Below are 15,226 nucleotides of genomic sequence, written 5' to 3'. Positions count from 1 at the left end.
CTGGCCTCTGTGGTCTGTTCCTGCAAGTCAGCGGCCTAAGGTTGTGAGGGTCTCCTGCGAACCTTGAGTGGTGGAGCCTGGCTCAGAACCACCCCTCAGCCTGCACAGGCATGACCTGCCGCAAGGAACCCTCTCTGCTGCCTCCTCACCACCAGGGCAGTCTTCACAACCTTCTGCTTTTTCCCTACAGATGTCCAAAAGCAACTGTGAAACTTTAATTTCTGTGGCCAAGTTAAAGGGGGTTTATCTTGATGTTATTCCTTGAGGGCATTTGCTCTTCTCTGGATTCTACCGCAGAGCCCAGCGAGGCACCCTTACTTTGCTCTGGAAACTGTTTCTGCCAATGCCCTGTCCTGGAGGCTATTAATTGACTCTAGATGACAATGTTTGTTACTTCTCTCTTCCACGTGCCACATTTATTGGCCTTTAAATGCTTTACTCATCCCTTCTGTGGTGTTTCTTTTCATCTAAGGAATAGATACTAGAAAATCATTTTCTAGGAGAAGCCGGGACTGAAGCCTTCCCTGTGTTTGGGAAGACAGCATTTAAAATGGCCAGAACTGGTGACGGCAGAAATGCATTTGCCAGACCTCCTGCAGCTGAGTTTCTGGTAGGAACCAGGCACCAGGGAACAGACAAGTAAGTCACAGATGGCCGGCGAGCGGCCGTCTGCTGCACAGCTACCCTTGCCTGGGGATGGAACTGGCTTCCGTTAGGCCATTCTGGGCTGTAGGAACAGGAAGGAACAGGCCAACCCAAGCCAGAGGAGAGAGACGGGTCACTGACCCAGGGGGCTGGAGCAGTCAAAACCTCCTAGAGCAGGAGGAAAGGACTAACTCCTCTCCACTCCCCTGGGGCTCTCCTTCCTGGCCCAACTGTCCGGCAAACTACATGGAAACTCACAGATCTGCCAGGAGACAGGAGGTCCAGACCTTCCTTCCCTTCCCCACACGCTTGCCACTCACCTGCAGATGTTGGTGCCTTGGTTTAAATATTTGTTGTTTGCAGTATTTTACAAATAGTTGCAAATTTGGCACACCCATGAATTATGGTTCACTTTTCTACATCTTTTTCGACTTAGAGTCTCTCGTTTGCTTGTTCTTAATCCTGATTTTTGACATGCCTGTAGATTCAAAGCACCTCACAAGCACTCAGCCCATCAGTGAAGAACCATCAGCAGAGGTCTGAGCTACTCCTGCCCCAGCATCCTGGATGTTCCTTCACTCAGTCCCAACACAGTCGCGGCGTTGCCATTTTGGAAAACTCTTCCATTTTGGTTGAACAGTACCAAGTATCAAAATTACAGTCACTTGGTTTTTAGAACCAAAGTAACTTGTTTTTTTTCTGGATTCTTGCTCTCCTCACCCAGCTCGGCCGCCCCGAGAGAGCTGGACTGAAAGCACATGGGCTACCCATAGGTCACATGACACAGAGTCCGCATTCTGCCCCTGCACCTTACAGTAAAGGACTTCTGCGCTGTGCCTCACGGGCCGGAACTCTTCCTCAGACCCCCAAGCTGGCTGGCTGTGTATGTGTCAACACCTCTCCTGAGAAACCTTACTCCATGTCCTGGACTCCAAACCTGAAACCTTTCGGAGCCCAGCCCTCTGCTCAGTCGGTGTTTCTCCCCCTCCTCCACCACTTCCTCCCGGACCCCTCTTCCTTCTCTGTGACCCTTGGAGATGGGGTATCATGCCAGTGCACACCCTTAGACAAGCTCAGTCCTCCTCCACCTACTCTTCCTGCTCTTTTAAAGTTTAACGGTGGATTGCCTGTGTGGTGCTCGCTCTTGAACACAGGACCTGATGCATGCTAGACAAGTGCTTTGCCATTCAGCTACAGCTCTAGGCCGTTTTCTTCAGCTTTAGTTGATTATCTCAAATCTGTTGTCACAACAACAGAAAGCAATTACCACAGGTTATAGGGAAATTTTCCATTCCTCGCACATGTGGGGTTGAGAAGCAAGGGCGGCAATGATGGCACCGGAGGGGGGATCGCTCTGGAAAGCAAAGCTGGCGGGGCTGGGGCGCATCTGTACCAGCGAGCTGCGTCTCGGGAGGCTGAAGCGGGAAGGTCGTTAGGGGCACTGTTTCAAAACAACAACAAAAGCCAGAGGCTGGAGGCAGATGTCGCTAGTTTTGGCGCCTCTTGCCCTGAGCAGCGGTTCTCAGCCTGTGGGTGCAGTTAACAGTCTCTCACCACAGGGTCACCGAAGACGCTCAGTAGACACAGACATTCATAGTATGGTTCAAAATTACACTTATGAAGTAGCAAGGAAAATAATTGTATGGTGGGGTGTCATCAGAACAGGAGGAACCGTATAAGCGGTGGCGGCCTTAGCAAGGTTGGGAACCTGGGAGGAATGCCGTACTTCTGGCCGAATGAAGCGGAGACCTCGCTCAGCCAACAGAAGGGGACACACAGCAAAACCATCCGGGATTTGAGGTTGAAAGGCCTCCCTGCTAGAAGACTCTAATAAGGAACTGGTCTCCTTGAACATTTTTAGAGATTGATTTGCTGTGTTTTATGAGTATGAATGTTTTACCTGCATGTGCGCATGTGTACCATATACAAGTCGGGTCCCCAAGAAGGTCGGAGCCCCTGGAACTGGGTTAGACATGGTTGTTGGCCACTGTGTGGATGCTGAACCCTGATTCTTGACCAGAAGGCTGGGCCATCTCTCCAGGCCCCCTTACAGCTTTTAAATTACGTACATAGAACGAACACAGGCTGAATATTATCTGAAATTCATGAGACCAAAGTCTTACACGTTTTGGAACATTCTGGGCTGGGGTTACAGCTCAGTCAGTCGAGTACTTCCTTGGCATGCTCGAAGCCCTGGTTTCCATCTCTAGCCCAGCACAATGTGCTGGCTCATGCCTGTAACCCCAACACTGGGGAGGCTGAGGCAGGAGGATTGCTGTGAATTCAAGGCTGCATAGTGAGTTCTAGGCCAGCCTGGTTTACGGAGAGAGCCTATCTAAAAACAACAACAGTGCATTATCTTAAAATACAGGTGTTACGTAAGAGATTATTTCACTACTATAAATGGTAAATAATGTGTCTACGGCTTCGGATGTTGTAGACAGGATTCCAAGGATGCCAAAGAGTAACAAGGCATGAAAGATGACTTCATGGAGATGTCCCACAATCCCTTGGTTCCTCTGACGGTTAACTTTCACAGCAGAAACAGTTTGTGAGAAGGAAGAATTATTTGGGCTGTTCTAGAATCTCATTCCACCACGGGGAAGGGAGTACGGGAAGGCAGAAATGTATGGTGAAGCTTTGTCCACCACGGCAGGAAAGCAAGGTCTGAACCAGGGGCCTGGAATAATCTTCAAAGACCTGTCCTTTGTGGCCTACTATGCCAACGAGGCCCCACATCCAAAAGTTTCCCTGTCCTCAGCAGCTCCTCCAGATTGAGGAGATGGTTTGGTCAGTAAGTTGTTCTGTCCCTGAAATCCCAGGGCTGCGGAGGCAGAGGCAGGAGCATGCCTGAGACTCGCCGGCCTGTCTGTCTAGTTAACTGGTCAGCCCCAAATGTAGTGGCGAGACCTTGTCTCAAAATATAACAAAAACAAACAAAAAAAAATAAGATGGAGGGCAAATAAGACAGATCAGAGGGTAAAGGCTGCTGTTGCAGAAGCCTGAGGACCCGGGTTCAAGCCCTGGCTGTCAAGAGGGAAGGAGAGAACTGACTCCTGAAAGGGGTCCTCATGCCGTGCCACGCACACGTGTGTCCACATTCCTGCATACAGTAACACTAAGTGAACCTTAAACACAGAGTGGAAAAGCTACGGAAGAGGACACTGGATCAGGACTCTGGCCTCCACACAGATGTTTGCACTCACGCACGAGATAGTTCAGAAATAGACAGGGGGGTAGAATGGGTCAAAGACAGTTCAGTCCATCAGCTCAGCAAATCGAGAGTACCAGCCTCCAGCTATCTGTTGTCCTGCCCCAGGCTACAAAATGGGGTCAAACAAGGGCCATACCTCACAGGCTGCACGCTGACTGAAAGCCCAGCGTTAAGGACTTGTCGTTTGCTTGCTTGCTTGCTTGTTTGTTTTACCCCAAACAAGCTTGTTTGCTTGTTTTGTTTTACTGTTCCTTCTGGGAAGAGAAGAAGGCCATGAGATAATTATCCTAGAACACTTGACTTCCTTAATTTTCTATCTGATTAGCCGCTAGAACAGCTTATGGTTGGAGACCTTGAAATCTGGCCTACTTATCAAAGATGCGGAGAGTCTCAAAGCCCATGGTGGTGGATCTTGTTACAGTCCGGAACTTAGGAGGCTTAGGAATGAGTTTCATTAGCTCCTGTTTAAAACCAGCCCAGGCTCCGGGGTGAGACCTTGCCTCAAAAATAGGGGCGTGGTGTGGTGGGGCTGGCAAAGGTGGTGGCATATACTTTTAATCCCAGCACTTATAAAATAAAATAATTTACAGAAGTATACATTAAGTAAATAAATGTTTTCTACCAGAGAACAGAGTCAAACTACACCAGAATTCCATTCCTCTATTTGTTCCTTCGCAACAACTTCAGTTTCCCTTGGGAAAACCATTCAGCCTCCTGCAGCATTTGACCAGATGGCCAAACAGCTACCTCTCCCTGACTCCCCAGTGGTGCCATGGTGTCACATTCTGACTCCCTGAGCCCCCAGTGTTGCCCTGGTGTCACACTGTGAAAGACCCTTTGATTGTCCCTTTGGTTTTGTGATGGCTAAAGAAACTCCATTTTATGCTGGGCAGCCTAGCACAGCCATATCTAAGAGGAACAGCGAAAGTCAAGAAGCCAGCTCAGCTGCTTGACAAAGATCCAGCCAGGCTGAGCCTAGTGACACAAATGCTATGACTCAGTCTCCAGCTCTTTGACCTTGATCTCCTTATGTCCCTTGCTTGGGAGGCTTTTATTATTTGTACAACTTGGGACTGTTGGACTGATGGAATTACTTATGAATCATTTATGCCTTCTTCCATGAGTTCTACTTCTAAGCTTCCCCAGGAAAGCCCTGAGCACAATATCCCTCCCCATTTTAGGGAGACGTCTTTATCTGGAAGACTTGAAGGTCTTCCTTATACCCTGGAGGTTGTGACTCAAATAAAGATGCCAGAGACCTCCGGCTCTGGCTCCACAATAGGCTTAGAACATCTGCCCCTGCCCTTACTCAGGAGCAAGATAACCAGAACAAAGTAAAATAAAAAGGTAAAATATTAGGAGTGCTAGAGAGGTCGGCAGAAGAGCAAATTGAAAGCCTCTTCCTTCTACAGAGAATGGTGTGCATAAATGATAAAAGAATGAAGTAGTGAGACCTTCCATTACTAGAAAAGTCAGCTTATACAGGTCTCCACCACCAAGGAGCAAAAGACTCCCAAGGTTAGGCACATGCATTTTACAAATTTATAAAATATAAACATTGTATGCCAGAAACTGAATAACTGCAGCACCTTAGGCTGAATATTTTTCCTGGACCTTATGACAATTAGTACTCTGACTATTAAAAGTTAATAATTCTCTGCTTGGGACATAACAATCTTCCCAGGCTGGCTTGGAGCTGTCTGTCTAGTGCCCCTGAAACCCCAAGAACTACCAGCTGAAAACAGGCTGCCATGCTTTGGCAATATGCCTTTGAAGCTACAAGATGGTTAAAAGTTGGGTTGTGGGGTTGATGAGGGAAAACGATTGTAAAAGTTAATTCTGTTCTGTCATGGTTTATCAATGATGACTAAACTTACGACCAAGAGGAAGTTGAAACTTGTCCAGGGACAAAAATGATATGATCTGTGTTTTGGAACAACATGCATCTATCCCTGCCTACTGAGTTCTATATAAATAAAAAAGTCCTATCGCTGTGCCTGACTCCTTATCTCCTCTTCTGGACGCCCGGGCTGGGCCTGCCAGCAGCGTCCATTTTTGTACCCACTGGCCATTTATATCAGACTCCAGTCCCTGAAAGATAAGTTTCCAGTTACCCTGACTCAGCGACCCTCACCCAGAAATGTACAGCTGTGCCCATGTACTTGTTAGGATCTGACTAACTGCATTTTTTTTTCTTCTGTAACTTGCTTATGCAGACACCCAAAGATTGAGTTTCCTTAACCACTTATTTGGCAGAACAAACTAGTTTTTGCTTGCTTGTGTAGATACTGAAGGTCTTCTTGTGGGTTTCCCTTTTAAAGATACTTCCCTCAACCTCCTTCTGATGGCAATCTTAAGTTTGGTTCAGAGAACATTAGTCCTGCTAGCAGCTAATCAATAAATCTTTTAATTATAATTGGATTGCATCTATGGTCATCTCCCAGGGGTCAAAAACTCCGTAACAGCTGTGCAAGCCAACCCACACCCTTCCAGTGAATTCCTTTTGGTTTTAGTGAAAGCTAGCTTCTCTTTCTTTCTTACCCCCCCCCCCCCGGGGGTTTGGAGACAGGGTTTCTCTGTGTAACAGCCCTGGCTATCCCAGACTTGCTTTGCAGATTAGGCTGGCCTTGAACTCACAGAGATCCACTTGCTTGTGCTTCCTGAGTGCTGGGCTCACAGGCCTGACCCACTGTGCCCAGCTGCTAGCGTCTCTTTCAAGTATTCTAATCGATTCCATGGCATTTGTTCTCACAGCTCGTTGTTCCACTCAGGAGATAGACACGGAAGAAATGACTACAATACGGTTAGGGATGGTACGAGCAGTGCAAGTGTGGGCCACACCCGTCACAGAGAAGGGCATCAGCAAGGACCAGCCTCTTGGGAGGCCTAGGGAAGGCAAGGAGGTATGTATCCGGTGGCGTGAACACGTCCGAAATGCCTTAGCAGCACTTAAGAACAACGCAAACTTAGGAACACACAAGGCCCTTGGCATGATGGATGGGAAAGATGCCGGGGGACTGCAGCAAACAGCCTGTGGCTGTCACTGGGTCTAGTCATTTCACGTCAGAGTTTGGTTTTATGAAGAAGGTGCTCTGGCAGCTATGTCTATAATGCTTCAAAAATGACGTCAGGAGTGTGGAGGGAGACTGGACCAGGGAAAGATCACAGGCGCATCCAAGGGTGGGCTGTGGCCAAGAACCCGGCACGCGCCTGTGATTCCAGAAGCAGATCTGTCTACATAGCAAGTTTCAAGAGAACTAGGGCTACAGAGAAGGACCCTGTCAAAAACAAACACACAAATGTAAGCTTTGAAATCAGACAGACTGTGTTAAAACTCCAGCTACTTTCTCCCTCTGTGTCCTCTGATAATCACTCTGTGCCTTCATCATTCACAAAATGTGCTGTGAGAATCTGCCTCCAGCTGGGTTGCGGTGTGGCCTGAGTGAACTTTGTAAAACCCTAACAGAGAATTTACATACAGTGAATGCCCAGTGGTGTCAGCTGTTAATTTCATGCTGCTTTTAGCTTTTCGCCAATGGTGTTAGCACAACAGCTCAAGTGAGAACTGACAGGAACTTAAACCCGGGTAATAGTGAGCTGGGAAGCCGTGGAAGTGGGGATGGAAGCTGAGCGTGTAACAGAGTGAAGATCGGCCTTCTTTAAGTGTGTGTAAACACAGGGTGCCATGATTTATCTCCACAAGGGCGACTTTGAGAGTTAGATATTATATAGTCACAGTGACACAGGAACGGGCACACTTTGGGGAGCAGGGTCAGACTTCGTCCAGTCTCTCTTGGGGCCGGGGCAGGTGCGCAGCCTACTTGATAGCAAATCCATCTGCCCTAGCTTACTTCTGTTGCTGTGATAAGCAGGTGACCGAAAGCAACGTGGGGAGAACACAGTTGATTTCAGCCCACACTTTATCGCCAAGCAGAGCCAAATCAGGAGCTGAAGCAGAGGCCACGGAGAAGTGCTACACACCAGCTTGCTCCGAGGGCTTGCTCAGCTTCCTTACACAGACCTGCCCAAGGGTGGCCCTACCCACAGCGGGCCACCCATCAATCATTAAACAATAAAACACCCCATAGAAAAATTTGTAAAGTGCACCACAAGCCAATGTGATGGAGGCGTTTTTCTCATTTGTGGTTCCCATGTCCCATGTGACTCTAGCTTGTCAAGGTAACAAGAAACCCACCAGCACAATGTCCAAAGACAAGCTGTTTTCCTTGTACTTCTCATGGAGGCGAAAAGAAGGCCACAAGCAGTGAATGCTGTCTCAGCGTCCTGTACAACTCAGCCTTGCCAGGATTTAGTCCTCAGATCAGCCACTCCTGCCCGGGAAGGGGACAGCCACGTTCTTCCTCCTGCCATCACACAAGAAGCAGGCCATCCAGCTTTTACTTGGGGACTGAGTGGCACAAATGTCATGTAAACATTAACAGCCTTTCCTTTGCCTTTAAAATACAGTTCAGTAAAGCTCTCTCCAAGGACAGGAAACTTGTTTTCTCTTGCTCCACTTGACAAGCTCAACATCACAAGCCGATCAGACAGAGGAGCGCTAACTACTTGCTGGGTATTACAGGGATACGTTCTGAGTGAATCTTCCTAATTGTCTGGAAAGCAGGAGCAGCTTTGGTTTCTCCTACATAACTGGGGAATATTTGCCCAGAGACGTGCAAAGATATAAGATTTTCCAGTTTGCTTTTACTAGGTGCTAGTGGGCAACAGCCAAGCAGTCAGAACTTTGATGGGAGTCACCACCACCCTTCCCAGAAGCCTCCTCTCCATTAGTAACTGGCCAAGTGTGTGCTATTGGCCTTTTACCCTAACACAGGGAGTTGAAAGATGAACCCTCCTTTTCTTGAGACGGGCGAGGTTATCTCCGAGCTGGTTACCATCATTCTTAGGATGTCTGTATGGACGCCCTGCCTCTCCTTGACAAAGGTAGTTAGGTTTGCCCAGAGGCCCTTTCCTTTGTGCTGGATAGCCCTGGCTTGGCTTAGATGTTTCAGGCTTTCCATCGGGCAGTTGGTAGCTTCTTTTAAAGTTGAGAGAGAAGTCCAGGATTTTTAATTAATTTAAATTTCCATGACTGTTTAATTCAAGCAAGCTAGCTATATGTAGAAGTACAGGAGGGGCTGGTCAGACGGCTGCCTCCCCTCTGGGTTTCAGAGAGCAGCCCCTCACTGGCTTTTGGAGTCTTTTATGGGGAAGGGTTGGGGTTGATAGAATACAGCTGTTGAGATGACTGGCTGTTAGCGCCTGGACAGAAAAGTGAGGGAAGGGGCTCAGGGCTGCCTGTGGGGTAGAGAAGTGAAGACTCATCCTTTGGAAGGGGAGCCATCACAGGTGCTCAGGAGTTTAGCAAGGCCAAGGGCTGGGGCTACATTAGCGGGTTACAAGGTCAGCACAGGGTTACAAGGTCAGCACAGGTTGCAAACTGTGGTTGGCAGGATGCCAGAGGTTTAGAAAGCAGAAAGCATCCCTGTAAAGCATGGATTCTTAATAGCAAGGTGTAACAATGTGGCTTCTTAACAAGTGTGGCTCTGGCTTCAGGCTTCCGTTCTACACCTTCCTTCCTATTTACTGTTCTGAGGAGTGAGCAGGGCTTTCCAGCCAGTCCTCCCCCGGCTGCCCAGACCCTCCCTAAAACACAACCTGTAGCAGAGAGGACTCCATTGGAGGTTTATTGGTGGAAGTGGAGGAGCGTCTTGGCATAAGCACTATCTCATCCCTCTCGCGGTTAGCCGGCCCACAGCAGGAAGCAGCATTAGAGGAGGCAGAACAAGCGCAGAGAAGACAGGCCGGACACCCGTTCACGCCTTACGTTAGGGTCCCAGAAAGTTCTCTCCTAGGGAGCTGGCTACAGGAGCCTGCAGGTAGTTCTCATTTGAGTCCTCTTGTTCCCAGAGGCTGTGTCTCAGACTGGCTCTCATGGGCATATTAATTGAAGAGCCCGTCAGCGGGGGTGCCCTGTAGCCGCTGCAGTTGTCTCTTTCTGTATTCAAGGGTCTGTGGGATTCCAGAGATGTGCAGGTCATAGAGAGCAACAGAAAAGACACCGTTAAAAGCCACGGAAGTGTCACACAATGGCTCAGCTGTCAAGAGCGCTTGCTACTCTTCCACAGCGTCCGAGTTCAGTTCCCAGTACCTACATGGCATTAAACTGTCTATGACTCCAGTTCTAGGAGGTCTAGAACCGCAGGCACTGCGGGCAAAATACCCATGCACATTAAATGCCCATCACATTAAAAAAATCCTGCTTAAATGAACTATTTTTTTTAAAGGCTGCAGAGGTTAAGAGCACATATTTCTCTGCTGAAGGACATGAGTTCCAGGCCAGCTAGTGTTATAAGTGAGACTTTGTCTCAGAAGAAAACAACCCAGGCAGAGTCTGGTGGCCTAAGCCTTTACTCCCAGCACTGAAGAGGCAAGCAGAGCTCTGTGAGTTCAACGCTAACTTGGTCTACAACAGTGAGTTCCAAGCCAACCAAGAGTTAAATAGTGAGACGCTGTTTCAAAAGCAAAACCAAAACCAACCAAAAAAAAAAAAAAAAAAAAAAAAAAAAAATTAAAAAATCCAAAATAAACAGGAGACATGTTACTGGTGCTCCTGTAATCTGGTACTTGGAGGCAGTAGAGGTCAGTAGTTCAAGGGCATCTCCTGTCTCAAACAACAACAACATTCCAAATAAATAACCGGAAACTCCTAAGGGGAAAGTCAACTTTAGCCATGAGGAAATGGAGAGAAAAGGTGATGAAAAGAATAATTAAAATTTTATTATTTTATGTGTGTGGGTGTTTTGTTTTCATGTATGTCTGTTCACCACTTGTATGCCTGGTGCCTGAGGAGGCCAGAAGAGCCTGTCAGACCCTCTGAAACTAGAGAACAGACAGTTGTGTGGCTGCCCTGTGGGTCTGGGAATTGAGCCTGAGCCCTCTGGAAGTGCTCTTAACCAAAGAACCAAACTCCAGATCTGAGAAAAGGAAGTTTTTGGGAAGCTGAGGCAGGAGCATTACAGCAAGTTCAAGTCTATTCAGAGCTACAGAGTGAAACCCTGAGTCAAACAAAACAGACAAATGAGCAAACAAAACAAAGGGACGGGGGTGAGACTGGGGGTGTAGTCAGTGGACAGAGCATGTTGCCCAGCACCCAGGAAGCCCGGGTTCCATTCTAGCATGTGGGGGGTGGAGGCAGTGGATCAGGAGGTCAGCCGGGGTGACAAGAAACTCGTGGGGGAGGAGAGGGGGGAAAGGGAGGGAAAGAGAAAAGAGGAGAGGAAAGAAAGGAAAGGATAGGAGGAGAAGAAGGAAGAAAGGGAGGACAGAGGAGAGAAAGGAGAGAAGAAGAGGAAAGGAGAGGAGAGAAGAGAGGAGGGGAGGGGAGGGGAGGAGAAGAGTGGGGAGGGGAGGGAAGGAGAAGGGAGGGAGGGGAGGGGAGGGGAGGAGGCCCAGGTCAATGGTATCCAGAAGGTATGAGCAGGCATCAGGCATTTTAACTTCAAAAGTGAGGCTTTTTTTTTTTTTTTTTTTTTTTTTTCAATCTGAAAGGACCTTTTCTATTCTAAAAGGTGCTGTGCACTACAGGAACTGTCCGGAGGGGCAGCTTTTAGAATGGGACAACAACAAACACCTCCCACTGGAAAAATCACAAAGAGATTTAAAAAAACAAATTATGGGCTGATGACAGCCTACGGCGTATACTTGCCTTGCTGGGGGTTCAGTCTCTGGCTGCTTGTTAGTTGAAACTTGGAGCTAGGAGGAGTCTTTGGTCACTGTCTATTCACACAGGAGGTAGGGGAGACAGTGCAGAGGCTGGCCCGAGCGGCGGCCTTTGTGAGCTGGCATTAGCCAGTCAGTAGCTATCTGACTTATTAGCTCACATTTCTTGGAATAATTAACTCATCTTCCACTCTTTTTACTGCCTATTTGCCATATGGAAACAGTGGAGTTTATCTATGGAATGAATGTTCAGTTGCCCGGATGCCACAGAACCTGTTTTCCAACATAAGCTTGCAACCCAAGTTTAAGGGACAAAGGCATGTGGCTGGCTATCTAGAATGAAAAGAACTAGATGATTGAGTCTTAGGGCCTGAGTTTAGGCTAGGGCGAGGGACACAGGAGCTGACGCCACAGGGCTCACCTGTCTCCTACAGGCTGGTGTCTTTTTGAGAGTCCTAAGAGGCCGCTGCTGGTACACTCAGCTGCCAGCAGCATTGTGGTCTCGCTGGTCTGGGAGGATGACGGGGGGCTGCTTGCAGGCTGTGCAGGGAGATGCAAGTCAGAGGCCTGCTGCCAACAGAGCCCCCTGCCCTCCCCGGCAGCACGGCTTCCGCCCAAGGAGATGCAAGTCCTAAACATTAAGTCTCTAAGCATTAAGTCACAGAATTGTTGGGCCAGTAATTGGGGGAGCAGTTACCCCTTGGATGTGGTGGAAGGGCTATCCAGGGGGTAAGGTATGGACTCTAGAGCCACTGATCTCCAAAACCGGTGATTACCAAAACACCAAAACTCAGACCCTAATGAAGGCGGAAAGAGAGTTCAGTTTTAGATCTCAAATATGGCGCAATCTCTGTCACGCTTTCTGCCTGTGCTTCTGCCCTGGGAAGGCCCAGGAAAAGCTCCTGGCCACAGGAGTGTGTGTAGCGTGTGCCTGTGGTTCCAGCATGTGGGAGGCCAAGGCGAGGAGGAGAGCTGAAAGGGCGAGCTGCGCCGTGGCTGCACAGCGAATTCCAGCCCAGCCTGGGCTCCGCACGCGCACAGCAAATGAACGATAGGAAATATAAAGGGGCGGTGGCTCAGCAGTAGGATAACACTCCAGCACCCGGCCTGCTGGAGGCCCCTCTCCACCCACAGCGAGGGGGGAAGCGTGGGTACTGAGACAGAGAGGTCCTGAGTTTGAGGCCAGCCTGGGCTACGCAACAAGACCCCATCTTTACAAAAATGCAAAGAGAATGAAAGTCTACAAATATCCATGTGGCTATGCTGAAGTTTTCTGAAAACCGCTGTCATCTCATTAAGTCCTTCAGATGTGTTGCGTTGTGGTAAGAAAGTGCGTAAGTGAGGGAAGTGCTCACGAGAGAACGTGTCATGTATGTACACACGTATATATTAGTACCAACAACACGGTATGCAGTATACATTGTGTACATACTTGTCTCTAAGCTCCATGTGGATCGGTTCCAGGGTTCCCCCTCCAATATAAAAGTCCATTGCGCTCAAGTCTCTTATTTGCAATGGCATAGCCTTCACACACGCCTCACGAATCACAATACTACACAAGTAGCTGCTCTGCCATCCCACCGGGGGAGCAGGGGGAGCAGGGGGAGCAGGGGGAGCAGGCTTTTCCCCTGAATGTCCCTGATCCAAGGATTCGTGGATCCGGGCCCTGCACATATGACAGGCCAAGCATCATTTGCATGTGGGAACATGTCCATGTGAGGATGACTGCACGCGTGGGGACAGTTTGTTTATTCTCTGCAGACCTGGGGGCGCCCTCACTTACTGTTGTTTCAGTGGAGGAGTTGGGGATCTTGGGTACCAGGCAGTGAGTGAACTGGATCCTTGGGTCTTTGGTGGTGATGGACAGGCCTTGCTGCAGGATTTTCACCAGGCGGATCCAGAACTGGAACACGGCCTCCGGGTGCTTCTCGTGGAGCCTCAGATAGTAGACCTTCTCAGTCACCGTCCTAACCCGGAGGATGCGCTGGCTCCAGTTATAGATTTGGAGCTCCACGTACTTCAGGGGCAGGATCCTGGGCAGAAGCGGGGACGTGTGTGTCGGCACTTCCAGCTGTGCCTGGAGGCTGCTGGCGGGGGAGGGGGGAGCTGCTGACCCTCTTTATCTGCAGGGCCTACTTCTTCAGTAAAGGCTCATGGGGGAGCATGCCTAATGCCAACACTCAGGGGCTGAGAGCAGGAGTTCAAGTTGAGCCTGGGTTATGTGACTGTCACAAAAAGAAATTAAATAAAAAGAACCTGCCGGCATCAGTTACCGCCACTGATGCTAAGTGCTCATAAAGCTTCTGGATGGGGCAAGGGTCAGCATTGTTAACCACTCATTGCAGACTTTACCAGAGGCCTGGAGACATTCTGAGGGTGGGTCGAGAGGTGACTAGGAGATAAACGCACTGTGCAAGCTTGAGGGCCTGGGTTTGAAGCCTCAAAACTGTGGGGGTTATTGGTTTGCTCTGTTTTTTTGTTTTATAAAAGCCAGAAATTGTCACACAGGCCTGTAACCCCAGGGATGGATGGCAAACAGGTAGATCCTGATTGCTCACTGCCCAGCCGACAGAGCAGCCAGTGTGTTTCAGCTTCAGCGGGAGGCCATCTCAAGGGAACGAGAACAGGACAGTGACATCCAACGCATCTTCTGGCCTTGCTTCCTGACACAACACACACACAGTTTGCACATACCCAACATCACACACACGCGCACGAGTGCGTGCACACACACACACACACACACCACACCACACACAGCACACACAGACACACACAGCACAGTCACCGAGAGCATGGTACAGTGGTGACCCTCACACTTGAGAGGCTCAGGCAGGAGGATTAAGCGTGTAAAGCCACCCTCATCTACAGGAGATCCCGTCTCAAGAAAACAAAACAAAACAAAACCCAAATCAAATGCTCAAGGGTGCTCCAACTTCCTACCTGAGAATTAGAACAAAGATTTTTTGACTCGTTTCTAAGCCTGTCTCCACATCTTTGATCCTTGGATCAGTGGATGAGGACGGCAGTGTCTCCGACATGTCAAGGCTTTGTTTTTCTTGTGTTTTTCCATGATCCTTTGTCTCCACCTCCTAAGATCTGCGATTACGGGTTTGTACCACCACGCTGAAGCCAGGCTCTGTGTGCTGGGAGCACACTCAGCCAACAGAGCCACCTCACTAACCCTTTATCCTTTCCTTTTCTTACATTTAAAAGAGAGAGAGAGAGAGAGAGAGAGAGAGTGTGTAAATGCCACATGCATATAGGTATCTTTGGAAGCTAAAGGTGTGTGGCCAGAGTTACAGGCTGTGAGCTGCCAGACATGGGTGCTGGAAGCGGAGCTCACACTTCAGGAAGAGCAGCGGCGCTCACACCACCAACCTGTCTCTCCAACACACACCACCATTCTTTGGGTTTTGGTTGGTTGTTTTTGAGACAGGATCACCATGCTGGGATTGGCAGTATTTTCTTTCTTCTTTCTCTTTTTCTTTCTTTCTTTCCTTTCTTTCTTTCTTTCTTTCTTTCTTTCTTTCTTTCTTTCTTTCTTTCTTTCTTTCTTTCTTTCTTTCTTTCTCTCTCTTCCTTCCTTCCTTTCTTCTTTCCTTCCTTCCTTTCTTCTTTCCTTCCTTCCTTCCTTCCTTCCTT

The 15,226-nt window shown here is 48.8% G+C and overlaps 1 protein-coding gene across 1 annotated transcript in view; it reads right to left on the bottom strand.

The window, feature by feature from the left end:
• Positions 1-9,687: 9,687 nt before the first annotated feature.
• Positions 9,688-15,226, bottom strand: part of Garin1a (golgi associated RAB2 interactor 1A) — a 9,810-nt gene continuing 4,271 nt past the window's right edge. The window contains exons 3-5 of the mRNA XM_055608210.1: positions 13,365-13,614; positions 12,003-12,121; positions 9,688-9,871 (exon numbers count right to left, since the gene is read on the bottom strand). Of these exons, the coding sequence (XP_055464185.1) occupies positions 9,688-9,871; positions 12,003-12,121; positions 13,365-13,614 (553 nt within the window). The remainder of the gene's footprint in view (positions 9,872-12,002; positions 12,122-13,364; positions 13,615-15,226) is intronic.

The sequence above is a fragment of the Psammomys obesus genome, unplaced genomic scaffold (genome assembly GCF_907164565.1).
Source record: "Psammomys obesus unplaced genomic scaffold, mPsaObe1.curated_primary_1811, whole genome shotgun sequence".
Taxonomy (NCBI): domain Eukaryota; kingdom Metazoa; phylum Chordata; class Mammalia; order Rodentia; family Muridae; genus Psammomys; species Psammomys obesus.
The sequence above is the reverse complement of the archived record's forward strand: the minus strand, read 5'-3'. Positions and strand labels throughout refer to the sequence as shown.